The sequence below is a fragment of the Argiope bruennichi genome, chromosome 1 (assembly GCF_947563725.1).
Source record: "Argiope bruennichi chromosome 1, qqArgBrue1.1, whole genome shotgun sequence".
In the NCBI taxonomy this organism is placed as follows: domain Eukaryota; kingdom Metazoa; phylum Arthropoda; class Arachnida; order Araneae; family Araneidae; genus Argiope; species Argiope bruennichi.
The window spans coordinates 97,420,261-97,447,332 of NC_079151.1; the positions used below are offsets into that span (position 1 = coordinate 97,420,261).

Consider the following 27,072-nt stretch of genomic DNA (forward strand, 5'->3'; position numbering starts at 1 on the left):
TTTTTCTCTCGTAATCTTCTTGTAAAAGGATTTAGGAATATTAACGTCAATGTCGATTTTGCGCTTAGTGGCAGCTTTAGCAAGCCAATCGGCCCGCTCATTTCCATAAATGCCCGTGTGTCCACGAACAAATGCAAAAACTATTGAGATATTTTTATCTTTCAGGCTTTTAATTTGCTTTTGGATTTCAACGATTATGTTGTTAGACGAAGAAATACACTTCAGAGAATCCAAGGATGATAGAGAATTTTGGGATAATTTGATTACATTTTTTTGTAGTCATTTGGCTTGGGGCCTTATTGGAAGCAATCAGTAAGTTGTATAAAGGCCAACATTGTTTAGCATAATGTATTGAGAAAGCAGGAACATTTCATATTATGTAGAATAATGAAGAAACCCAAGTATATAGTTTTTTCTACCAATAAAAATAAAAAGTTGACATATGACTTCAAGGGTAATTACAAGATCGCACGCAAAATTTTATTTGTCAAGTGGTTGCGTTTTTGTGTTATTTTGCTTTTATGCATTAGAATGACAGAAAGTCAGACGATCAATCTTTTGACAATATGTACCATAATTCGAAAAAAAAATTACAAATTAGATTGTTTATTAAATTTTATTTATCCTATTTAATTATAATGCTATATTTTTTGTTATAATGCATGAATATGTGCAAAAGAACAGGAAAGATTGATAGGCGGCCATAATTTTTGACAACTTTTTCTCTAAATTTGATATAAATCTTCACATTAATTGCTAAATCTATCTATCAAATGTTACTCATCCATTTTCTTACGTTTTATAGTTATTTCTTGTATAAGGAGCTAGGAAGACGTATTTCATGTGAATGAGTTTCGTTTAGAATTCGATAAAAAAACTGCAAATAATAGTGCAAAGTCAACATAACAAATTTCATATGTCTAACTGAAAGCGTTTTTCAGTTTTCATTTTCACTGACAAAGTGACAGGCAGATAGACAGTACATAATACCAAAATGTTTCTCTGACTCAGGAAAATCTGAAACGTGGAGATTCATTAAATTTTAGATTGAAATATTTTTTCTTTCTTCATATACAAGAAAATAAAAAATACAGAAAATAAAAGAAAAGGTAATATCTTTCTTGGAAAAAAGAAAGAAATATAAACCAGTCTGTTCTCAAATGACTCATCATTAACCAAATGTGAATTAATAATAGTGTTAACATACTAATTAAATTATGAAAATAAATTATATTTTAGAACCAAATATAGCAGATGTCTAATTAAATACATAATATTCAACATTAAAAAAACAAAAACATTATCAGCAAGCAGTGTTCTTTCTAGCTGTTTTGCACATGCGTTTAATTAATCTCTTACAAGAACTACAACAATGCCTTTCTTGTAGAAACTACAAACATACGATGTCTACGTCTAAATAAGTAAATGAAAGCTTTGTACTTAAAGCAATTAATAGTGGAATTTTTCAGAATTTTTTTAATGTTTGAGACTTTTTTGCAAAACAAAATTTAATCAGGGAGATATTGTTTATACTAATATACAAACATAAAATTTAAATTGAAGATGAAAAAACGTTAAAAAAAATATTTGACTTTTCTCACATGAATTTAATCAGGGAGATATTGTTTATACTAATATACAAACATAAAATTTAAATTGAAGATGAAAAAAGGTTAAAAAAATATTTGACTTTTCTCACATGAATGCAATGATCAAATTTCAAAAAAAGAAAAAAAAACTATTAAGTTACATTTTATAGCGCTTTTTTTTTAATTTGTCTCCAATTATTAAAAAATTACCATCGAGAAATTGTGCACAGATTTTACAAGTCAACCCAATTCGTTGTCATTGAGTTATCTTGTTCAATATGAAAATACTAAATATTTCCCGAAAATTCCTCGTAACCATTTAATATAGGCGTTTTGATAGATAAAAATCCATTCACACAAAGCTCTAGATAATAGCATTTTATTGGAAAAAAGAACAATAATTTCGATAAGGCATTTGAAGTACACTTTTCTTACGAAAGATTCACGTCTAGTTTCTTTGGCACAGTCAACAATGAATTTGCACATGCTTATCGCAATCTTTTTCTTGGCAGTAATTAATTTTGCAGTGGCAAAAAGTGAGTATCAAGATATTTCATTAATCCTCAATAGCTAATTTGGGTAATTGTTAACATTTTATTGTTTTTTAAAAAATTATTTATGAAAGTCTACTTGTGAATACTCTTTATTTTGTTATTGTTTTAGCTTGCTTATTTAGGAAAATCTTTTCCACAATTAAATTTTTTCTAAGATTAATATAAATCAAGTTGTAGCAATAGTTTTGTCATAAATGAGAATTTGTCATAATCAGTATATCATTTGCTAAAGCAATCCTCTATCTGTCCATGAAAATATCTCTCATTGAGGGAATCTTTGATTGCTCAGTTTATAAAACTTTGAATTCTAATTGAAGCAGGAAACAGCATGATATATAATCAAAATGAGAGAATTTAGATTCGATGAAGAGCCTCAAGTCCTTATATATTTAATGTATTATAAATTTCTCTCGACATTGGAATTATAACAACATTTACATTCATTCATTGTTAATCTCCAGATTTTAGTATCTTATAAAAAAGATTTGTAAAAAAATATTTTGGAAAAATGACTTTCAAACTTCAGATTTCCAATTTTTTCGAAATAGCATTAAAAATATCATTTATATGGAGCTATACAAATAATAAATGTCAGCTAAGTTCATGACGAATTTGAGTTTTCTCATTTAGCTAAAAACTTATTCTTCTTTAGCATAAAATTTAAATAATATATTTTCTTTCCTGTGGTAACAGATCAATATTATTTATCATTTGCAGATATAACAGAAACAAATAGCACTATTGCTTGTGGACCATCCAGACCGTTAATAGTAACAGAAAACTTGGGATATATATCATCACCTGGTTTTGACAATTTTCATTACTATCCTGCTCAGAAAAATTGCTCATGGATTCTCAAGGCTTCAGAAGGAAAAGTGAGTTTTCTTTTTAGGGGAATTTTTCCCACAATATATCCAGATATGTTTTTTGTTAGTTGATATATTATTATGTCTTATTTCTATAAATGAAAAGACGACAAATTTTTTTCAAAGTTTTCATGTACGGGATATTTTTAAATTATTTGCCTATAATATATACAACATTTCTAATATCAATCAGTAGGTTCTACAAATGAAGAAATAATATTTAAAATTGTCTAGCGTATTCTTTCCAGGCATTAAAGACGTAATTAAGGCATTTCTAAATTTTTAAAGTATTGTGATATATTAACAACCAGTTAAATTTTCCTAGTTCAGTAAGCTATATGAAATATTCATTAGATAGTCTCATGAAATACATTACATATCAAATGCATTTCTAGTGTCTCTATTTAATTATTTCTTCAGGAAAATAGAATTAGTATTTCTTTGCAAAGAATTGTCAATTAAACTAGATAACAAAAGTTATTTTAGAACTAGCTCAACCTGTGAAGCTTAAAGTAACTTTTTCGATACTAGATGTCGCCTTGATAGGAGTTGAAAAAAAATCATTCACGAAGCATTCAAGTTGTTTTAGAGGCGCCATCTCTCGAAGTTTGATAAACACAATGAACAACGAGGAAAACTTAAAAAATGTTTTTATAATAAATTCCATTGTAAAAGATACAATAAAAAATTATGAAAATATTTGATATAAACACTATATTAATGATAAAATTCTTAAGAAAGTTATTAGCATTTGGAGATTCATAATTTCCCAATTAGTGTATTGCTAAAAAAATATATGGATATCCTGTATTGCTCTTCCCCTTTGTATGAGGCAACGAAGAAGCGGACAAAATTTTTTTAGATATTTACTGATAAATTAAATTAAAATAAATACATACTATCAGATGCATGTAATGTTTATATATATTTATTCTATTTCTCGTTTCCCAAAACTGAATTTCATATTATGATTTTAAAGATAAAAAAAATTGCTTTTAAACTATTTATATTCTTTACAATTAAATTATTATAGGAATATTTCTATTCATTAGAATTAAATTATTAGTCTATTTCTTTTTTCAGATAGGTTGAAATGTGTTTGGATTATGAATGCTTTTAACAATAGAAAGTACATTAAAACTTTTATTTTGGTAGCAACATTTAAAAGATTAGTTAGATTTTCTTACTTATCATTCATCAAATCATATTTTCACTAAACTTTCTTGATTTTAGAAATGCCAAGAAGATTTTTAATTAAATAAATTCTTCCTTTAATTTAACACAATACCATATGACATTTCCAAATTTCTGTCAATAAGTCTTACAAAAACAAATTGATTCTTAAAAAATCAAAATTTTTAGGGAAATATTTGCTTATGATACAACAAATAGTCACCTCATTTTTAACGACGTTTCTATATAAATTTATTTAAAAACATTAATTTTCATACTAGATGTCGCCACGATAGAAGGTTGAAAAAGAACAATATATTATTTTGAAAAGGTAATAAATTTCCTTTTCAGTTATGTGCAAAAAGTATGGTAAATAATAATAAAAGTAATTTAAAAAAATACTCATTTTCAATGCATTTTATATGAAATACTTATTAGAATATGCTCAATATAAATTTTTATTAAAGTTCGAGAGAAATTTATGCAATTCTTTGTTGCTTGAACAATTTTTTCCCCATTTTTATGTACTATATTTTACATTGTTAATAAATAGGAAGTGTGATTATATCGCTACAGAATACATTGAAAAAGAAAAGGAAATAATTTAAAAGAAAGCTTCTTGAGGGGGGAATGAAATGAATTGCACCATTAATGATAAGTAATATGGATTATTAATGTGTGTGTGTGTGTGTGTGTGTGTGTGTGTGTGTGTGTGTGTGTGTGTGTGTGTGTGTGTGTGTGTGTGTGTGTGTGTGTGTGTGTGTGTGTGTGTGTTTTAAGTGTGTTTAAAATGTTCAAAATATGTGCTCATATATTCAAATGTAAAATCACTTTATTAACATTCACTTGAATCATTTTAGGTTTTCATGCTTCATACAATGTTCTTCTCCTTGAACATGGATTGCGAAACAGATTTTCTATATCTATATGATGGAGAGAAGAAAGTTGGGCAATATTGTGGTTACTTCATACCACCTGTGCACAAATCCAAGAATAGTGTTATTCATCTCAAGTTTGTTAGTGGAAGAACTCCAAGAGATGTGGGATTTAAATTATATTTTCAGCAAGTAGATCCCACTGGTATGAATGAATGAAGCATTAATTTTTTTATGTTTCTGTTTCTTCTTCTTTAACTTTTTCTTTAAAAAAAATAGTGAAACATAATTTTTTTTTAATGCTCTTCGAGACTTTTTGTTTTACAAATAAAATGTAACATAAATACTAATTACTAATAAGTCATGTCAATAGAATCAACTTTATATACATTTCAGTTCAGATTTTCTTTCGTTTTTCCTTTCCTTTTCTTTTTGATTGTTTGTGAGAGAGGTATTTTATCATTGACAATATTTTTTTTAAAAATAAGTGAAATATTTGAATACACGTTTTAAAAAGAAGGTTGGTATAAATAGAAAGTATTTGAAATTATTTTAAATTGACTAAAGAGTTGTAAGTATAATTACCAAACCAATGTAATGTCAAAAATTTTCACATTATTATCGAATTAGAAACATCTTATATATGTCAAAACAAATTATAATTCCAGTTTCCGTTCCCTCTTCCAATGAAACCCTCTAAGTTTGCAGAAAAAGAGATTAGAAAACATATCCACATTAATGTGTTAATATTATTGTTTTGAAATTCACTCAAGATTGCTCTGAAATCAGACTTCAAAATATCCCTTTTTGAAACTATTCGATATTGATACAAGCAGATTTTCAACAATAGATTACATTTGTAAAATATTATTTCGTTAAACATAAATTGGTAAAAGATAAGAGACTTGGTTAAAGAAACAGATTAACTGGGTTAGTAAGAGGTTAAAAAAATTGAATTTATTTTCCTTATTTAACTCCATATTATTAGACTGTATCGACAGTGGAAATTTCATGCTAATAAATAATATATTTCAAATTTTGAAATGCGCTCCGATAATAGAAATTATATTTTATTTCTAATTACAGCATAAAAAATCATTTCAAAAGGGCAGGAGAATGAAAAAAAGAAATTTAAAAATTAAGTGATAAACACTTTTGAAATTTCTTTAAAATTTTTATTCTCATGCTAATAGTTATCCAATTATTTCCGAGTAGTATGAAATTTTTAAGAAAACGATGTCATTAAACTTTGTTTTTTGTACAGAAGTATTGTGAATATCCATTTCATTGAAGGAAATATTTTATACAGAACAAGGGGTACCTTTAGATTTTTATTACAATTATTTCGTTTTTCTTATAAGTGATTTGTGAAGATGACGAAGTGACTTGTCGTCATAGGACAAAATGTGTTCCACAAGATAGAAAATGCGATGGAATCGATGATTGTGGTGATGGAACAGACGAAGAAAAATGTGGTAAGAAAATCATAATTTTATTTGTTTTCACTTTTTGATTAGTTGGGAGGGATGTATTTAAAATACCATTTAAAGCAAAAAGATTTTGTGATGAAATTGAAAAGCAATGCAAAGCTTTTTGCAAAACTAAACTAATTGTTTCATATTTACGATTTCTTTTAACTTTCTCTTTTGGGCATAAATTTTTGTTCAGATTTCTCATTGACTATTCTAATCTTGCTTTGAATTCAAATTAAGGTTTCTTTTCTTCATTCTGTTTTTCGATTTTTCTTGAAATTTCCAGTTAAAATGGCAGCTTTTAAGTGTAGATAAGTCGGAAGTCATATTTCAATATAAGAAAGAAAACTAAAATTTGTAAAAAAAAAATAATAATTAATATTGAAATAAAAATAGCCAAATATATGAAATTAGTCAAAGTTTGTATTATGAAAAGAAAACTTTTGTATATTTATATATTATACATACAGTGCAAAATTTCATATATAAATTTCTGTTTGATTGAAATTTGTTAGCTGATACCTCTTCTTAACGTCAGCAGGAGCTAAATTGTCAATATGAGCCATTAGCGACTTGGCATCCGTTGGCGATAAAAAGTAGTACTAATTAGTAGATTTCAACCAAATGAACATTTTTTTTTATAAAATACCTTTTGCACCACGAACGCTCTTAGTTTGCAATTATCTTGGTTTCCTTTTACTTTTGTTACAAATTATACTATTCATAATAATAAATTAAATTTTTGCCCTTTTGGATTATACCACATTTTGAAAAACCAAAATAGTTTTCTTTATATACATAGTTTTTTTATTAAAAATATTCCTATTGCATTGCATTCTTAATTATATAAAGATAGCAGCATGTTTTCATTTACTAAGTTTTTCTGCATTTTTATTAAAATTTAGATCAAAAGAATGTCACCTCTAACTCTTGTGGAATTCCCGCCGTGAAGCCAGTTCTAGACAGTTTCCGTATTGTTGGAGGAAAAAAAGCTGTTCCTGGAAGTTGGCCTTGGCAGGCATCTTTGAGATTGATAGCCAATACACCAAACAGTCATTATTGCGGTGGAGTGCTAATTAATAAGCAATGGGTGCTCACAGCTGGGCACTGTTTTAAGAAGTAAGCAGGCATTTCCTAATTTCGGAATTTTTAAAATGATCTTATTCAAAGAAATGTTGCTGTTATGCTTTATTGATATTTCTAAAGGGTGTTTTATTTTTTACTAAACTTTAACTATCAATTATTGATTTCCATCTTAATTAATAAAAAAATTCCAACCATCAGGATTATACTTTTTTAATATGTAAAGATAAAATTCTTGTCTGAAAATAATTTTTACTGGATAATCCGTTACGTTTTTAATATTGATCAAATATAAAATATTCAAAATTGTTTTATATATTTCTAACAAAAGTAGATTCATATGCATAAAATTCTAAAAATTAAACAAATTCTATAAAAAAAAAATTTTAAATCTGCCTAATTCTATTTCCCTTCCATTCAGTTCGAAATTTTCTTTAACTATTGTTAGTAAAAGACCTAAAAAATTATTTCTATAAAATTGCTCCAAATTTGGCAGCGGTTGGAAAAATTGGAATCATGATAAGAAAAAAATTGCAAATATAAATATTTTCATTAATCTTTTTCGAATCTCATTACGTACTTTCTACATTATTTTTTTTTCTGTGTGTCTTTCTGATTTTATGCATTTGTATTCTTCTAGCCATTTGGAAAATTTGCATCAGCCTTCATCTGCTGCTTTCCGTTTTATTCTCTGTAAAAAATTCGTCGTTATCCTATTTTTAATTTATTCATTTCGCGATGGTTATTTCATAGCCTTCATTCACAAACATATATATCTCTTACTAAGAAAATACCTACCTAGACAACAGATACTGCATCATATTGTATAATATCTTTCGATGTTAAAATACATTATTCAATATTCAGCAATATTATACAAAACGGTATATATTGCTTCATATCATACATTACTGTCTAAAATAAATGTACTATTAGGGTATAACAAAATTTTTTGATTAATTATTTAATGTTCTTGAAATATAAAGTACTACTACATTACATAAATAGGTCCCTCTCTAATCCAAAACTGAAATGCAATGAACATATATTTCTGGTTCTCCGAACAGCGTATATCAGCATCAGCTAGACACTGGCAATAAATACCACAGTAATGAGCTTCATGCTTTTTAACAATTGTACATATTGTCATAAAATCCACCTAAAAGATAACTGTAGTAACAAATTTAATAAATCAATATTTAAAAAAATTCTTGGTAATTTTTTAATTTAGTAATTAAATGAATAGCTGTAAATGTAAACAGAGTTTTATGAAAAAAAGCAGACATTTGGAACGTATCTAAATACATTTGGAAATACCATGATACTTTATATACTTTATAAACCAATAAGAGGCCATTAGAAATTTTTCTCAAAATATATAAAATATAATCAAGAAAAATCAATTTTAAACTAAAATTAAGTAAATAGCAACAACTGAAAAAATTTTTTAAACTATATAAAATTGAAATTTTTCTTTCAGAAGCAGCTGTTGCTATAAGCGTTACTATTGAAAATAAAATGACATGGGAATCACGATTTCAAACTGTCACTAAGACAAAAAAAAGTTAATCAGTCTTTTATGTAAAATTGAATAGAAATATATCTTATAACTTTTAAAGAGTAATTCTTGTATATACAGGATGTCCCAAAAAAATGTATACACATTTTAGCAGCTGATAACTAAGTTATTTCTTCTTTCTTTACAAACTGAACCCATTGAACCGAGTGATGGCAGACAGACTTCAATTTGAAGAAAGGAAATTTATTCTAAAATGCTACTGGAAGTATGAAAATGCAGTAGAAATGCAAAGACAATTTAAGAGGGAGTTTAACAAAGAACCACCTACACGAGTTACCATCACTCGAATTAGAGATAAGTTTAAAGCTGATGGAACTGTTCAGGATGTCCATAAACCTGCAACAGTTGTTCAGTTGAGGGCAACCATTGAACATGAATGTACGAATATCCCAAGGGAATTTTTCCATCAAGTGTGCTATTCCATCGCTTCGCGTTGTCAGCAGTGTCTGGAGCAGAATGGACATCAGTTTGAGAACATGCGATAACAAGACAATAGAATGATATTTGTAGAATCTTTTATATGATGAAAATTATTCGAATTATAATAAACCCCAAATTTACAATTATTTAAAGTGTGTATACATTTTTTGGGACACCCTGTATATATAAATTTATTTCGTGTATCTCGGAAACGGCTCTAGCTACGTATTTGATCAAATTTTATATTTAAATAAGGTTTTGCTTTTTAAGTTTATCTATATAGGTGTCTTTTCTGAAAAAAACACACCTGATTTTACATACTTAAACACATAAAAAAACACATTTCTTTTATTACTAACTATCAGAGCCTTTCTCTATCTGCTCTCATGTTGACAATGTCATATAGCGCCATCTCGCACATTTTTGTGGTACTTGCATTGTGTATGTGATATTTTCTTTAAAAAGAAAACGATTTTACAAAAGAAACTGCCTAACGAAGTTCGCTCTTCTAGGTATTTTATACATAATTTTTTTAAGGAAGTAAAAATTATAATTCTGGAATAAATATATTCAAGTATAATATATTTACTTCTAGTTTTTTATTATTTCTGTTTGCCTCTTTGATTTTATGTTTGCATTTATTTTAATTCAAAAATTTTGTTAATTATCGTTTACTTTTTTAAAAATTTGCAGAGGGAATTTAGAAGTAAGGAACTGGAATGTCTTGTTTGGAAAGCACTTCACCCTCGTCCCTGACGAGACAGAACAACTGCGATACATGGAATCGATACATCTCCATCCCAAATATAATATAAACGAAACTAGAGTATGTTAAAGAAATGTCTTTTGTATTTCATTTTATACAGCTTTTTTATATCTTTAGATTTTATAGATCTGTGCTTAAGACAATTCCTTTTGATTTCTAATTTATTATCAAAAGGAATTTCTAGTTTATTAACTATTCCATTTTTGCTTATATGGGCAATATTTATTTCTCAATTATTCTCATTTAGACTGTTATAATTTACTTCACATTTTAGTCCAAAAAAGTAGTATCAAAATGCGGGGAAAAAACCATAATAAAATTTTTATTGGCTTATGTCAGGGATTGTGAACCAGTGGCACGCATGCCAGTGATGGCACGCGACACAATATTTTAGGCATGCTGCCGATCGAAACGGTTTGCATTTTACGGTTTGCAAAACGGCTTGCATTTTAAGGTTTTCAAAACGGCTTACATGTGACTTCATTTGATAAATTGAATTTCTTCCAATTCCATTGGTTGGAAATCGAAGAATTTGAAATGCAATTGATTGATTTCCAGTCTAGTTCAATATGGATTCAAAAATTTTAAGCATATTTTTATCTATGCCTGTGAGTCATTTTCAGAGAGGAATAACATTAAAGACTCGCTTAGAAACCATTTGGCAGATGACTCCAATTAAACATGCATTCTGAACATCTTAACTCCTAATATAAGTTATTTGTCATCTAATCTGCAACAACAGAAGTCCCACTAATGTTACTTTAATTTGAATTACACAAATAACTAAAACATTTATTACTATACAGTGCAAAATGTATTTTTTCTTTGCAAATAAAGAGTTTTGAGTATTTAGTTTTATTATTTTCCCAATAATCACAGGCCAAAATTATTTGACGGCACTTCTATACCTCATTCGACATTTCTTTAGAATAAATGGCACGTTGATCCAAAAACGTTCGCCACCCCTGGCTTATGTTGTCTCTCTTCAATTTGAAACAGTCTTCTAAGTTTGTACTTGAATATATTGCCGGATAAAAAGTGTAAAATAAAATACCAATTTTTTTGGAGAGTGTTTTTTACGGGGAGGGGGGGGGGGGTAAATAGAAAATGGAAAATGTTGAGTTAAAAAGATTTAAGTACTAAAGAGATTTATAAAATTGGCTTCCAAAAGTTATGGCTTAATTAAATTGGGAGTAAATTTATAAAAAGTGCAAATTCTAAAAATATTTTTCATTTAAAAAATTGGGTGTAATTTTCGAAATTCCGCTAAATGGAGTATTGTATAAAAGTGAATTTCTGCCAAAAAAATGTTGGAATTTCTGATTCTGTTTGAAAATGTCAAAACTATTTCTATATTATTTTTAAATTCACTTTTATCGGAAAAAAAAACAGATTTTCTGAAAAATGTTTATAAATATTTTTCCATCAATTAGAATTTGAGAAATGTTTCCCTTTTTAAATTGAATTTTCATCTTTTTCCTGACTACATGACTTGACTTTCTATGACTGACTACGATAACTGACTATACGAACTTTCCTAATGACAATATTTGAAAATTTAAAATAATTTATTTAAAATAGATTTTTTTACAATCCTCGAATTTTAATAGCTAGAAAAAGTCAAAACGCTTTTTTTTGACAAAGCCCAAGCCCAAGCCAATTTGATAAAGCCAAGTATTCGAGAAGTTATAGATATTAACAGAAAATTTACCAGTTATTCCCTTGTATATAAAATGCATTGAAGTGGAATTCCGAAACCTTTGGTCTTTGGTCAAATTACAAGGTCATTAAATTTGGTTATTCATTAAATTTGGTCATTATACAAATATTATCTTGACTTAATTATGCTATCATAACGTTCAACATTTCGTTTCATAGGTTTCTTTTAATATTTAAATAATATATATATATATATATATATATATATATATATATATATATATATATATATATATATATATATATATATATATATATATATATATATATATATATATATATATATATATATATATATATATATGTATATATATTATTTAAATTATTTCTGATTAATGACTTTTTATTTAAACGCGAAAAACCGGCGTCACAGTTTCCATCTCTTATCAGGGCTCATATCTAGGCGCAAATTTTGAGACCTTTATCGAATAGCCAATTCAGAAATTTAAAGCAATTAAATTGTTTTGTACTTTTTTCATGTTAAAAAACAATTCGATTGAAAGATTCTGAAATGCAAATACAATACAGTCTCAATTCAACAATCTTCTTTTTTAGCGAAATTCGAAAGAACGAAAGTTTCTGCAGAACTTTGTAAATTTCCTGATTTTTAAGTTGTTTATTGATTAATGATTATTTTACTTTATTACATTATTGATCGTATATAAGACTAGGATTACTTATTATTTATTTTCCATATTATGAATGGAAATTTTACGAAAATTTTCCACTTTTTTTTTCCTTACAATATTTCGTGAGTTTTCATGTGAAGTGTTTTAACAAAATCGTCATTTGATTTAATATGATGTGAAATATTGTTACAAACGATACCTTTCAGTATGAAAGATATTGTTTGAAAGTATGAAATTTTTTATGATAAATATGCCTTTTATTATAAATCTGTACATAAAAGAATTACAGACATTTTGATTCAGCATATGCGTTAAAATTAAACGGGCAACTTATAGATTTTTTCCTGTTTTTATAAGTTTTTTACGCATTTGTGTTTAACGTATTTTCTTTCTAACAACGTTTTCATGTTAAGAAGGAGAACTTATATGCAAGATATATATATAAAAAACGATTATCCTTAGTGAATATGCATGTGATGAGACTTATATAAGGATTCGATACAAATTTCATATTTCATTTCAAGTTCTGTCTCAAGTTCTTCTCAAAATATTTTTATTTCTTTACTAGCTTTCAATTCCATGGCTGCAGAGGAAACAGCACGATCTTGCTCTGGTCAAGTTGAATGCTCCAATTACAATCACAAAATACGTATCTCCAGTGTGCTTACCGCCCGCAAACTATACCATACCTGTTGGAACAGTTTGCTACGTGACTGGATGGGGAGATACTTATGGTAAATGTCTTCTTTATCTCCATTGAAATTCAATGCAAATTATCAATATGGAAAGAAGTATGCAAAGAAATTAGTAGGTAATCGTGTTAAATCGCTATAATTTATCAAGATGCAAGGAAATGAGTAGGTCTTCAGTATAGTTCATGAAGATGCAAAGAAATTAGTAGGTAATCGTGCTAAATCGGTATAATTTATCAAGATGAAATGGCTAAGGTGCAAAGAAATTAATAGATAGTTATGTTAAATCAGGTATAATTTACTCATAAATTTTTAGACTTCAAATAACGATGATTTAATATTCAGGTAACAGAACTACAATCATTTTTGTCTTTTTAGTAATGTTTAAGGTAATAGGTGTTAAAATAATAAAAGGTAAAACATTAATTGTAATTTTTTTTATAATTGATAAAGACTAATTGATAATAATTTCGGTTCTTTCATATGTTATATAATCAATTAGTTAAATTCCATTTGAAAGGTGATTTCTGTTATAATTCATTTGCAAAATAATCTTATAAAACTATAAACAATCCTAATACACCAAAAATTGCTAAATTTTTATCTGTATAAAACAGGAATAAAATGCATCATGGAAGATAAGATATATTTTCGGTTTCTGTAAGTTTAGCTTGTGAAATTCACTAATTACAATACAGTTTCACAGAGTCTCCCAAATTTATACGAGCCGGAAATTTGGTTTTGGGGGTACAGTAGAATTCCGGTTAACCGAAAACACGCTGTAATTGAAGTGCTTCTAAAAGAGCAAATCTAAAAAGATATATTTTCTGCTCGGAAAGAATAATTGAAAATAGCAAAATAACTGAGTTTAATAACGTGAAGTTTAATAAGAATCATAAGAGTAATATACAAAAAGAGTTTTTAATTTCTTTTACACTCAAAGCATTGCAGAATTGTCTATGATAATTAGATGAAAGACACTAATAGGTGTTCATGATTCTGTTAGAAATTATTCGATCAATTATCCGAAATGGTTAATTTAGTTTGATTAGTCGGAGTTGTGTTGTAAATACATTTGAATTTCCATACAAACAGATAACTAGTAATTTTGTAGTAGAAGAATTTAATCCAAACCTTAACAGTAATCGATAATTTTGGCATTAAGATCTGATATCAAATTCCATTAATCTTTTTCTGTTTTTTCAATCATAGTATAGTTCTAAAAATGGATTTTTTTTAAGGTTCAGAGAAATCTAAAATTTAAATCAAGAAGTCCAATGTTTTGACGATTGCATTGCTTTCTTTTTATAAACTCGCTATACAAATTTTAAAAATAATTGTGCAACACAGCAACATTTGGGGGGGGGGAGGAATAAGAATACGAAATGTACCCAACAAAACAGCAGTTCAGAAGACATCTGCTTTAAAAGTTTTTAATGTTTTCAATTTAGCTAATATGCTTAAATTCTTTCTTTAATTTAGGCACAGGTTATGAATTGGAGCTGAAGCAGGCCGCTGTACCAATCGTGTCATTAGAACAGTGTCGCAAGTGGCACAGATTTTTGGATGTAGCTCCTACTATGGTTTGTGCGGGGCATGCTGATGGTGGACACGATTCATGTCAGGTAACGGAATGAAATACAATTATTGAAATACAAAAATAGTCAAATCCCTTTTTTTTTACATTTACGGGTTAAAGCTATCAAAATAATTATTTTTTTAAAGATGTATCCAAACCTTTGTTTCCAATTATTATAAAAACAGCGCATTTTTTTTTTACCAGCTTCGCAATCTATATTCGCGTAAATAGACTAATTATGATGTCGTAAAAAATTAATTGTTGTCTAAAAAACGTGAGAAAAAATGTTACATCTTCTCTTCGAATTAATAATTCTATTTAATCAAAAGGATGCTTTGAAGTGAAAAACAAGTAAAATTTGATAGGTAGATGTGAAAGTGTCGATTCATAAGTGTCGATACAAGTGTCGATACATAAGTGTCGATACAAGTGTCGATACATAAGTGTCGATACAAGTGTCGATACATAAGTGTCGATATAAGTGTCGATACATAAGATAATGCACTAAATAATTTCATGAACAAGAATTTGAACCAGCAGCATGAATGAGGGTGGGGTGGGGGAGTAGAATGACAATCAAAATCAGAAGTGAGAAATCGAAATCAAAATTGAATAAATCACCGAGATTTCTTATTACAAATGATAAAAATAAAATGTTAGAAAATAAATTTATATCTAGATAAAGAATTATTTATTTTTATTGCAAATTTCAGAAATGAAAGCATTTAATTTTGTGACATCGAAAAAAAAAATCAATTTTTTTTTCATCTGTCGATTTTGCTTTGTTATTTTCATTTCTCTTGTAAGTAGCTTCTTAAAATTATATTTCTGATTAATTTTGAATACCATTTTTCTCTTTGTAAAAACTTTCTTGTGTTTTAAATGATCAATTAAAAATCATTATTAATCTTAAATATATTATTTTCATTTTTCTAACCTGTTCTCCAAAGATATTATTTCACATGTCGATATTTTAGATGAAGTTTTATACCAATTTTGAATACTGGAAAGAAAATTAAAAAACTTTGTTGGATTTTTGTTGTTGTTTAACAAATTATATTATAAATTATATCCAAAATAATCAATATTGTTTTAAACTCATAGCTTTAATGAAGGCATTTAATTGCTAAATTATGCAATGCCATAGCATTTTACGATTTTTTTTTATTATCGATATTTAGAAAAACTGATTTAAATAATAAAAACTAGTAAGAGGTAGTTAATAAAAGATAATAAATAATTTTCAATAACTTTAATAAAAGACAATTTAAATAACTAATTTCATCTGCTATTCATTTGAAAAAAAAACTGTTAAACTCACTATCAAGACATTTTATTCTTAAACTGATTTCTTAATTTATTTTGTTATAAAACGTTATGATTTTTATCTACAGTTAGAAAAATTGATTTAAATTATGAAAATTCATAACAGATAATTTAAAAAAAATAATTTAAATAACTTAGCAGTATGGAATATTGAACCTCTACTCATTTGATAGCTCATTCACAAGATATTTCATTCCTAAATTAGACAACTTTATGGCATGTTATGAATTTTATGTTATGTGTACTTTAAAAAAATTAATTTAAATCATGAAAATTCATGACCGATCATTTCATAAATAGTTAACTTAACAATAGAAAACAGTGTCTTTTTTATTCTTTTAAAAATTTATACACAAATACAATACGATTTACCCCCGTTAAAATAATCATGAAATATATTTACATTTATAATGATAATATGCTAAAAATCTTTAATTCTCTTTTAAGGGTGACAGTGGAGGTCCTTTAGTGTATACAGATGATAAGAATGTTTGGCATATTGCTGGTATAGTATCAACAGGTGGCAATATATGTGCAGATAAAGAATCACCTGGAATATACACCTTGGTACCTTATTACGTGGACTGGATAGAGCGCACTATCAAAGCACACACGTGACACACTGTGCGAGCCAATTACTGTCTCTGTTGAAATTATTTTTCATTCATACCGCCTTCTGCATTATCTTCAAAATTGGCTTTTCTGTCTTGAACTATATATCAAAATTATCATTATGTTCATTCTTTTTAATAATTCCTAAGCATAAGATAATTATCACCCAGACAGTTCCTAAAAATAAAAGTTGTTATTCTAACAAGAACTTTTTAGACTGGCAGTCGAAAGATATATTTTGTTTTGTGCTCAACATTTTAAAAATTGTTTGTAATAAAAAAAAATATCTCCAAAAATATCAAAACGATAGAATATTTTAAAAGTAGACAGAAAGAATAAGCACTGTTTGTAAAAATTTTTATTACAATTGTTTGTAACCAAAACTATCTCCAAGATAGAGTATTTTAAAAATTTACAGAAAGAGTAAGCATTGAAAAAAAGTATTTAATGATATTTTCTCTTTGTATAACTTAATTTAATGTGTCTATATTTTGCTTGTGAATATTTTGTAAAATATTTCTCTAAATTAAAATATGAAACAGATTTATATAATATGTTATAAGGGGTTTATAAGTGTTATATGAAATTTCTCTTCTTCGCAGATTTCATTTTACAAATATAACAACAAAATGTTAATAATATGAAATTCATGTCATTTTTTTTTTTTTTTTTTGCATGAAGTTGAAAAAATAAAAACAGTTGAGAGTTATGGAGAAAATGTTCATTATTACTCCTTTAATAATAAAAATGACAAAGCGTCTTACTTTTTTTCCTGAATATTTGTAAATAATTTAAAATTTCACAAGTAAATTAAATATTTCATTCTCAGTCTTAATCCAGGACATTTCTGAATTTTCTTTTCATTTCTTACTATGCACTTTTCTCTGTTTCCAAAACTTAAAATTTGTTTTGTGAAACACAAATTAATAAACCACAACATAAAAAATTACCATTTCGTTATTCAGAAGTTTTTGCTATATTAAATGAAAATTACATTTTTAACTGAAAAAAAATGAGAACTAATTTAAGATAAGTAGAAAAAAAAAATGAGATAATAGTTCATATTTTTTGTATTTTATTCCGTTGTTAAAGTAGTTCAACTTTACTTTCGGTTAAAAACACATTAAAAATTTCCTACATAAAAAGTGGAGCTCAAAACAATGAATTATTTCACTCAAAAACTTCAATAGCCATTTTTTATCATTCGTTCCGAGTTCTTGTCCCAAATAGTTTTTAGCAATCCGATTTAACTGCTGCTATTAGGCTGTCGTAAAATGGCAACAGTCGAAAGGTCGATGTGACGTCAGAAGATGGAACGTTCCATCCAGACGTGCGTGATTTACAGACAAAATTTCGCGTATTCCCGTTAATAACTTGCTCATTATCGCCGTACTTTAGTCACACTTCTCAAAAGAAGACATTCAGAATCATTTTTAATCCTCAGATCAACGTGGGTGGTCAATTTACGTGGTGTGAAGCGTTATTTATCAAAGAATGTTACACTTACATTCGTTTTCGTTTAGCAAAAGATTTGGAAAGTTATTAAATATTACAAATGATGTGTTTAGTGGTTGCAAGATGTCCATATAAAAGAGAAGAAAAAAAATTAGAACTTTGTGGGAACATAAAATATAAAAATAGAAATGGACGAATAAAAACCATGGAAAAGAAAACAATGATAGTATAATTATCATGGTATCTCACTATAAAAAGAAAAAAAAATCAGTTCCACCACAAGTGCAAATTTTACACAGAAGCGTCTAAAATGAAATTATTATTCAAATTTAAAATAAAATTTATATTTCTTATGTGTATTTAGTACACATAATAAAATACATAGTGTTAAAACATCCTAAATTTTTATAAGTTATATGCAATGTGAAAACAAAGGTAATTTATAACAAATTTAATAAATTTCAACATTTATCTTTATTAGAAAAGTTTCTGTCTTTTTATTTTTAATGCATATTTTTTTATTATTTACGAAGCATTTATTTTATAAAGTGATTTGTGACTATATTAAATGAAATTAGAAACTAAAATTCTAAGCAGGAATTTTTGAAAAACCATATTATAAAATAGAATTTTCTTTCAATATCTTACCATTAGTTTCTTAAAGTAGTTATATAAAATACATATTCGTAATTGATAAGTTGTATATAAATAAATCTAATGTAAATGATGTCAGAAGATATAATTCTGTTTCATAAATTACATTTCTTTTAAAATTTAATACTTACTTGAAATTTTATGAAATAATATTTCCTAAACATTCTACGCCAATAGCTTTCTTTATATAACTTCACAGTATATTCTAGTCGTGGTTCAATATCTTCTTTCTAAGTCATTAGGCATATATACTTCCATTAAATAAATACTTTAAATGGTGGAAAAGTTATACTTAACGTTGTTTTACTTATTAAAGGCAAGCCTGAAAAAATTAAGAATCCAAATTTTTATATGTCCCGATCCTATAAGTCATAATTAAATATTCTTTATTCAAAAAAATTCTAATCTTCTGCTACTAAGACTGATCGTGTTTTGAAAATTTAAATAAAATTAATTGATATTGAAGATATAAATATTATCTTAGGTAATATTACAGCATTTCATCAGCAGCTTCCAGGAAGATCCATTGATTGGCTTAAAATGAAGAAATCCGAAGTTACATAAGTTGATCAATTTTACCCCCCCCCAATGAGTAAAATCTTTTTACGGTCTTGTGTATGAAATATAGAGTAAAATAATAATTTACACACGGATATTATAGTTTAATAAATTCGTAAATTCTTGTACGAGAACGCATGATTTACTTTTCTAAATGAATGCATTTCCTCTACGATTAATTTAACTACATCATAAAAAGTTAGTCAGTCATACTTCCATAATGTTACTACTCAACGTCAATTACTTTAGCATATACACGTCGGATCAGCTATCTAAAAATCTCATTGCTGATAAAAAGAAATTAGGAGAGATATCAAGCTGATGTGATGTAAAGTGAAAGAGGCGCCACTGGTACGGCCACGTGCTGTCTCTCATCAGATTGAAGTCCATTAAAACCCCTCTAATACGCTTATAAAGAGTGTCTTAAAGAGCAAATTACGTGGCTTCCCTCTACCCCTCAACTGCCAGCAACTTGGCCGCACCCCATCTCTCGATCGCGACATCTCAGTATGCGGGAGTGGTTCATTAAAGAGGAACTGGGGGCGTACCTTTCACTTTTGAGGCAGCAGGATGCACCGATGACAGTTCAGGATCCAAGGATTGGAATTATTCCTACAGGAACTGATGTTGAGGTAAAACAAAATTAAATGAACCCGACATCAACCGATATGACCTCCTTTGTTTCTTAGAGAAGATATTGCATCAGTTGATGAGAAAAAAAATTTTAAGACATGGTTGTGGTAAACATTACACCCCCTCCTACTGTTGAACAGTGAGCTTATAAATGAATAGAACGTTCGAGAAATGAAAGAAATAATTCTCTATTATTATTATTCGATGAATGGATTAGAATTATGTCAGAAACAAATTTGCAGTTTTAGTAGGAGCTTACCAGAAGAACTACTAAATCCATTTTCCACCAATCAAAAATTGCTATTCCGGATGCCTTTTTAGGCAACTGATCCTGCGTTGAGTTATCATCTCCTGCAAGAGATAAAGGCAAACAAATAAAGGCCGTTGTTGATAAGTTTTATAGTCTTGCTTAGTAACACTAACAAAAAAATCGTGAAGGCACCCTGAAATAGTAATTTTGCTAATAAAGGAAAAATGCCGATATTCCTTTCAACAGAATGCCAAAATCAATTTAAAGATATTTTATTCTACCATTGTTGAGACGGCTTATATTGCTTGCTTAGAAATATAAGGCAAACGTCTTGAGGATGCACTGAAATTATAATTTTATTTAAAAAAACGATTCTGATTTTTCTTACAACTGAATGAGAAAATTAGTTTATCTTATCCTGACGTTATTACTAAGACAGTTCGTTTTGTAGATTTAGTAATTTTAGGCAAAACCTCGTGAGGAATAAATACCTTGAGATTAAAAATTTATTTAGAAAGAAATAAGCCAATTTACATTTGTTACATTTTATTTTTTCCTCAATAAATTGATTAATTTGGATTTTTTTAGGCATTGAAACAATAATAGGAATTGTTGTAGAAGAATTTTTCAAAGTTGTCCATCTTTCGATGTCAGAGTAATAAAGACTTTACTTATCCAATCTCAGCGTTGGTCGTCAGATGACAGTCGTCCTCGTCATCTGACTGTGGTTCAAAATTACGAGGTCCATCCCAAAATAGCCCTAGTGTTGCTTTACAACGGGACATTAATATAACTATACTCTGTTTCACCCTAACTTGGCAGTAGTGTATATTCTAGGTATGCCGAATCACAGTCGCTGTGAGGGGAACTGGGTTACTTTAAACTATAAAGTTACTAGAAATGCAGATCGCTGGCGGAACTTTATCTCGCAAATTTTTCGCCAAATAGTAAATATTTATTAACTTTATTATATTGTCATTTTAAATCAGAGAATTAATTTTTTCCTTATTTTCATTATTTTGTTCAATATTATTAATACATTATTTTAATAAATCATTAAAGTTATTTCATTTCGTTTCATCGTTTCTCAAAAGAAAACCCTAAATCTTTGAATATTCTGTAAAGCGTAGTTCGGTTAATGTTTTTAGAAAAGATATCTGTATCATCGTTCACATCTTTTAAAACTTTATCTAATGTTGGGATCTCATTTCTACGAATAAATGCATGGATTTCTCGTCAGATACAGGATAATATAAAATCACCATATTTTAATGTAAAATCATCATTTTTACATCATCATATTTACTTTTTCATAAAATGATCTGAATGTTTACCTACTGAGCCTGGCTGCTTCTTTCCAGGGGTACTTAAAGGACTGGATGCCTTTATTTCTATTTTTATGTTGCACTTTTTGTTGATTTCACTCGTCTTGAGCGAAATCGCTGAGCACAACGTATTCGGTGATAACACTTTTTCTTTTTCAGACATTTTAGAAGTGAATAAAAATGACGAATCGAATAAATATTCAACAATCAAAACTAATAACTACTAATGTGATTAATAGTATCAAAAATATCAGCTGGTAAAAAAGCGAGAATAAAAAAGTACGAAAGATGATAATGGTTGGGAACTAAATGAAGCTGAGTTGGCGGAGACGTAAAAGAAAAGCGCGCCAAATATTTGACCTTGAAGACCGGTTCTAGCCAAAGTGGAATTCATTATGTCAATCGTTTCGTTTTATTCGTTCGCTTTATTTACAAAATAGTTAACAGTTAAATATAAACACTTCTAACTTGAGAATAATTTTAAATACATACTGATAAAAAAAGGATTTCTGTAATTTATGATATTATTTGATATATTTCTGAGCATTTTAACTATTTTAAAGTCGGAATTGATGGGGAACTCTTTCCCAACGCGGAGCGTCACATTTTCTGCCTTTTACAATACTGCCAAGTTAGGGTGAAACAGAGTATAAACTTTATTTGAAAGATTTCCACTGCTCACGTGACGCTGCTCACTGCATAAAAACGTGACGCAATTCAATTGACATTTTCTTCTGTAGGGAAGATATTTGTTATTGGTTCATAGGATTTAGTAAGTAGTTAAACATCAAATATTATATGAAGTGAAAAGGTATAAAATGGTTCTCTGTTGTGGATAGCTAGATCATTAAATGCAGCAATTATTTCGAAAGATTTCAGCTCTAGTTAATCCAGGTGGCTGAAATTTTTTCCAGATAATCCACTGAATTCTAATTATTAATCACAATAATATAACAGCTTTGTGGCGAATAACTATATCAATGAATGATTTCAGCTTTAATTAATCCAGATGCTTGATAGTTTTATTTAAATAATTCACAGAAACTGTTATTGTTATTAAGAAAATAATAATAAAATAGCTTTGTTGCGAAATGGCGAAATCAATGATTGTAGCAAAATTCTGAAAGATTTAAATTCTAATTAATCAATTGGTATTTTTTCCAGATTATCCGATAAAACTAATTATTAATTATAATAAGTAAATAAACTTGTTATAATAGACCAGTATAACCGATTTCAAAGGCCAATTTCTTTACATATATGCCATTGTGATTGTTTCCATTAACTCATAAGACATTTTATTAAAAACGTCCTTTTAATTAGATCTGCTACATCCCCTTCTTATTTAACAAACTGGCAATACATTTACTAACCAAAAGAAATGATTTAGTGTTAATTTGCTTTGATCTCGGTCAAGATCTGTTGTTTTCGAACACATAATAATTTTTTAAACTGATATCGAATTCCAGCTTACAGCTACCACAATACACCCAGTGAGAAAAGAAATATAGCCATGAAGTGATGAAATAAGTTTAATTAAAATGCAGCCTATCCCTCACCCAATTTAAACATCTCAGAAATATTCTCTGTAATATCACGTTACGAAGAATGATGGAAAACCAAGCGATCACAAAGGTCTTGGAAAATATTAATGACCGGCGTTCATAACGAAACACAGTTACAGTTCATAAAATCTTCAAAGATGTCCGCGGCCATTGATAAAATCGCCTTACACAACATACCTGGCCTTTTTACCTTTTCCATTAAATTATAATTCAGATTTTACAGGGATGGTTCTTTGTAAATGATTGCTGGAGACCAAAGATATTAAAACAATTTTTATTTATTTTTTCCTGGAGAAGAAATTAAATCTAATATCCTGGTCTGATGGTTGAACAAATGTTTGGCTAAAAGGTTCTCAGTGCCTTTTCATCACTTGTAGTGGCTGCTATCAACACAAAAGATCCCATTATCTGGCTGCTCGAGATAACATCTTAATGCTATTACTTGTGTTGTTTCCAGGCGTTTTGATAGGGTGATGAAGGTTATTTCCATTACCAGAGGGACCGCCCCCTTTTAACACATCAAGGATTGTCTTATTCCACACGTCTTCAGTGATGGAGCGTTCTTTGAGACAAAAGGAGAAGGTGAAAATAGAGGTATTAACATTACATGAGGTGGGTAGTGTAGAGAGCTCTTGGTGGGTGTCATGAAGCTTTTACAACCACTCTAGGCACAGCATAGAGGTTGATTTCGGTGAATAATGAATCAGTTGTTTTCATTAAAAAAATAACCTTATTTGCATTCGTTAAAGTGGTAACCACAGAAATCAGCCATATGATTTAATCTTCTTAGAAAACGTTTCAGAGAGCCCAGAGGAAGATCATTTAAAGCACAATCATTCGTATAATCTATGTTTCGTATAAATGAGCCTGCAATTTTTAATTTTAGAACTCATGCTGTGAAAAATACCGCTGTAGAAAAGTTTGTTGTGCAAAGTTTTAATCATTTGCAAAATTGAACAAGTTATAAATCTATGAATTGTTATGTGCCATATAAGAAGGCATAGATTTTTTTTAAAAAAATTGATTCGACATTATCATTTGGCCCAATTTTTTGAATGAATTTGGCCCAATGAAGTTCTGAAAAATAGATTTGTATCTAAATCTGATCCATAGTTTTCCGCTATCCACAATCTAAGAGAAGAACGTGATCGTTATAGGGCAGGAAACAATTATATAAAAGAAAGGCTGTACTTTTAATTAATTTGAAGAAAATTGGAAATTTTAATTTTTGTATTTAGTGGGAAAAGTTACTTGCACTCTGACGTCCTGGCCTAAGGGTAGAGCGTCTTCCCCGTATTATGGGCGTCCCGCTTTCGAGTCCTGTTTCGGGCATGGTTGTTCTCTATCCTGTGTCCTTTCTGTGAGGTGTGTGAAAGAGCTCCTCTGTAAAAAGGGAATATGCAAACAAGTGTGTGAGTGTCATCTTCATATGAGCTAGAAGTCAGGCTTCTGCCCTCAGGTGCTCAGAGGTCTTTACCCTGAAGCTACTGCACCCCTCTTTCCGTTGTAACGCGGACACGACATCATCATCATCAGTTATTTGCATGAATTTTCTGTTTATGCCCCAAGTGTAGTACCTCGAAAACCTCGAAATTCCTGGGCTTTTTTTGTTTGTGCTGTATATGAACAATGTACTATATGACGTTGATAATATGCCAGAGATGATGATGCATAAGATGACCTGATGATGAAGAGCTTTTGGATGAAGGCCCTAACAACAATTTGCAGCTCATCTATACCACGGGTAACAAATTGCAACAAAAGGTACAGTTTTTTCTCTTTGGGAAATAAGAATACCATGAACTTAAACTTTTTCTTTCTTTTCACTGCGTTTATTTATATTTTTAATAAATGATATAAGTGTGTGATAATGTAAATTTGCATTTCAATGTCCGATTTGCTGAATCTCTAAGTACTTTATGAATGATAAGCAAAGGTGGGCAACACTTGATGAAAATTATTGTGAGAAGTGATAGGCTCAGATATACATTATGATGCTTCTCGCATCCTTCATAAATAAGGCTATTTTATAAAATATTTTATATTCAAAAGATAAGATCAAAAATTTGAAATACTCTTTTACTAAAAATAACTATAATGGACATTTATAGAACTTGCACTATATCTGCAGCATTATATGCTTTTTCTAAAATGAGGTGCACATAATTTTACTTCTTTAATTTCTGCAATGCAAAATTCTCAGAGAAAAAAAATCGTTTTTTAAATAATCAACCAAAACTCGGGAAAAGTCCAATAATTTCGAAGTTTCTGAGGCCTATTACCAAGACCATAAATAAAAAAAATTCTTAAAATAATTCTTTTTATAAGTTAAAAAAAGTGATTTAATCAGTTCCCAGTATTTCAAGAATTAATAGAAGACAAAATCCTTTTTTTCCCTGACTTATTAGTGGATTTGAATTTTATTGATTGGATTAATGCTAGATTCGTTTGGATGGTAAGTACTATAGAAACTCATATTTGAATTTAAGCATTACCTTTGACGCTTATGTGAATCTAGAGAATTGCACAATTTAAATATATTTGATTAAAACCATCTCTATTAATGAATGTTTGTTACAAATGTTCAATTAAGTGTTTCTTTTCAGAAATGTAAGAGCAATCGAATTGATTGATTGAATGTAGATAGCATATACATATCAAAGAAAAGATTTTACTCAGCGATATTTTACTCCGGCCTCTTTTCAATTTTTGATATCAAAAATTTATCTATGTGAATATCTACGGGTTTTGAACGATCAAATAAGGGGATTTCAAAAGTTTTGATTTTGTCTCCGAATTTAATGAGCTTAAATAAGAGACAAGCAAGCTGTTAAATTGTTGATTTGTCAGTTTAAGGATTGAAATCATTGCTAATTGTTTCAAATAATTCATTTGATCTGAAATTACTGATTTTTTTTCCGTAGCTACTAATGTGTTCCAATTTAATTTATTTAAATACGAGACATACGAGCTGTCAAATTGGTGATTTGTCAGATTAATGATTGAAATCATTGCGAATTGTTTCAAATAATTCATTTGATCTGAAATTACTGATTTGTTTTACTGGGCCATAGCTACTAATGTGTTCCAATTTAATTTATTTGCCTGGTATCTCATTTGGAAGTTACAATTTATTGTTATACATATATATAATTTTAAATTGTGGTCATACTGTGAATATTGCAGAAATTATTAAGATTTTTCTTCAATGAATAAACAATTGCCGTTTAAATAAAACTTGTTTTGAACACTTTAGATCATTTATTGCATTTTGTGAATTGTTTCAAAGCATATTCTGTTTTTCAGAAAAAATTTAAGAGTTATAATTAAAAGCCTGCTTTCGGCATTTCAATTCCCTATAGTTTTTAATTTTTTAAGATAAAATTTAAAACAACTTAATGTTTAATTCCGAATTCTCTTTGAATTTTAATGTCTCTTCTCTGTTCTATAGGCAGGAGGAATATTACTTTTCCTTGACTTGGCAAGGAGCCAAATGAGAATTAAAATTCTAAGAACCATGAGCATTATTTTTGAATAATTTAAATTTTAATATCAGCATTACTGCAAATTCTAAATATTTTTACTATTTTTTTAACATGCCTTAATTTTTAGTTAACTGTTTTGATTTCTGTCTCTTGTAATTCAGCACATGATATCACGCGATATCATCACTAAACTTGCAAAATTGGTACTTTTTT

General features: G+C 28.3%; 1 protein-coding gene across 1 annotated transcript; it reads left to right on the forward strand.

Moving 5' to 3' along the window:
- Positions 1-387: 387 nt before the first annotated feature.
- Positions 388-16,940, forward strand: LOC129973776 (plasminogen-like). The gene is made up of 9 exons (XM_056087515.1): positions 388-454; positions 2,861-3,018; positions 5,043-5,262; positions 6,419-6,532; positions 7,435-7,648; positions 10,305-10,437; positions 13,294-13,459; positions 14,900-15,042; positions 16,770-16,940. The coding sequence occupies exons 1-9, from the start codon at positions 388-390 to the stop codon at positions 16,938-16,940; spliced, it is 1,386 nt and encodes a 461-aa protein (XP_055943490.1).
- The last annotated feature ends 10,132 nt before the right edge of the window (positions 16,941-27,072 follow it).

Bases quoted from the DNA above. Each gene is read 5' to 3' on its own strand.
- LOC129973776 (XM_056087515.1), top strand. From the start codon at position 388: ATGAAGAAACCCAAGTATATAGTTTTTTCTACCAATAAAAATAAAAAG. The intron at 455-2,860 runs GTAATTACAAGA...TATCATTTGCAG, and splicing joins GTTGACATATGACTTCAAGG to ATATAACAGAAACAAATAGC. The intron at 3,019-5,042 runs GTGAGTTTTCTT...GAATCATTTTAG, and splicing joins TCAAGGCTTCAGAAGGAAAA to GTTTTCATGCTTCATACAAT.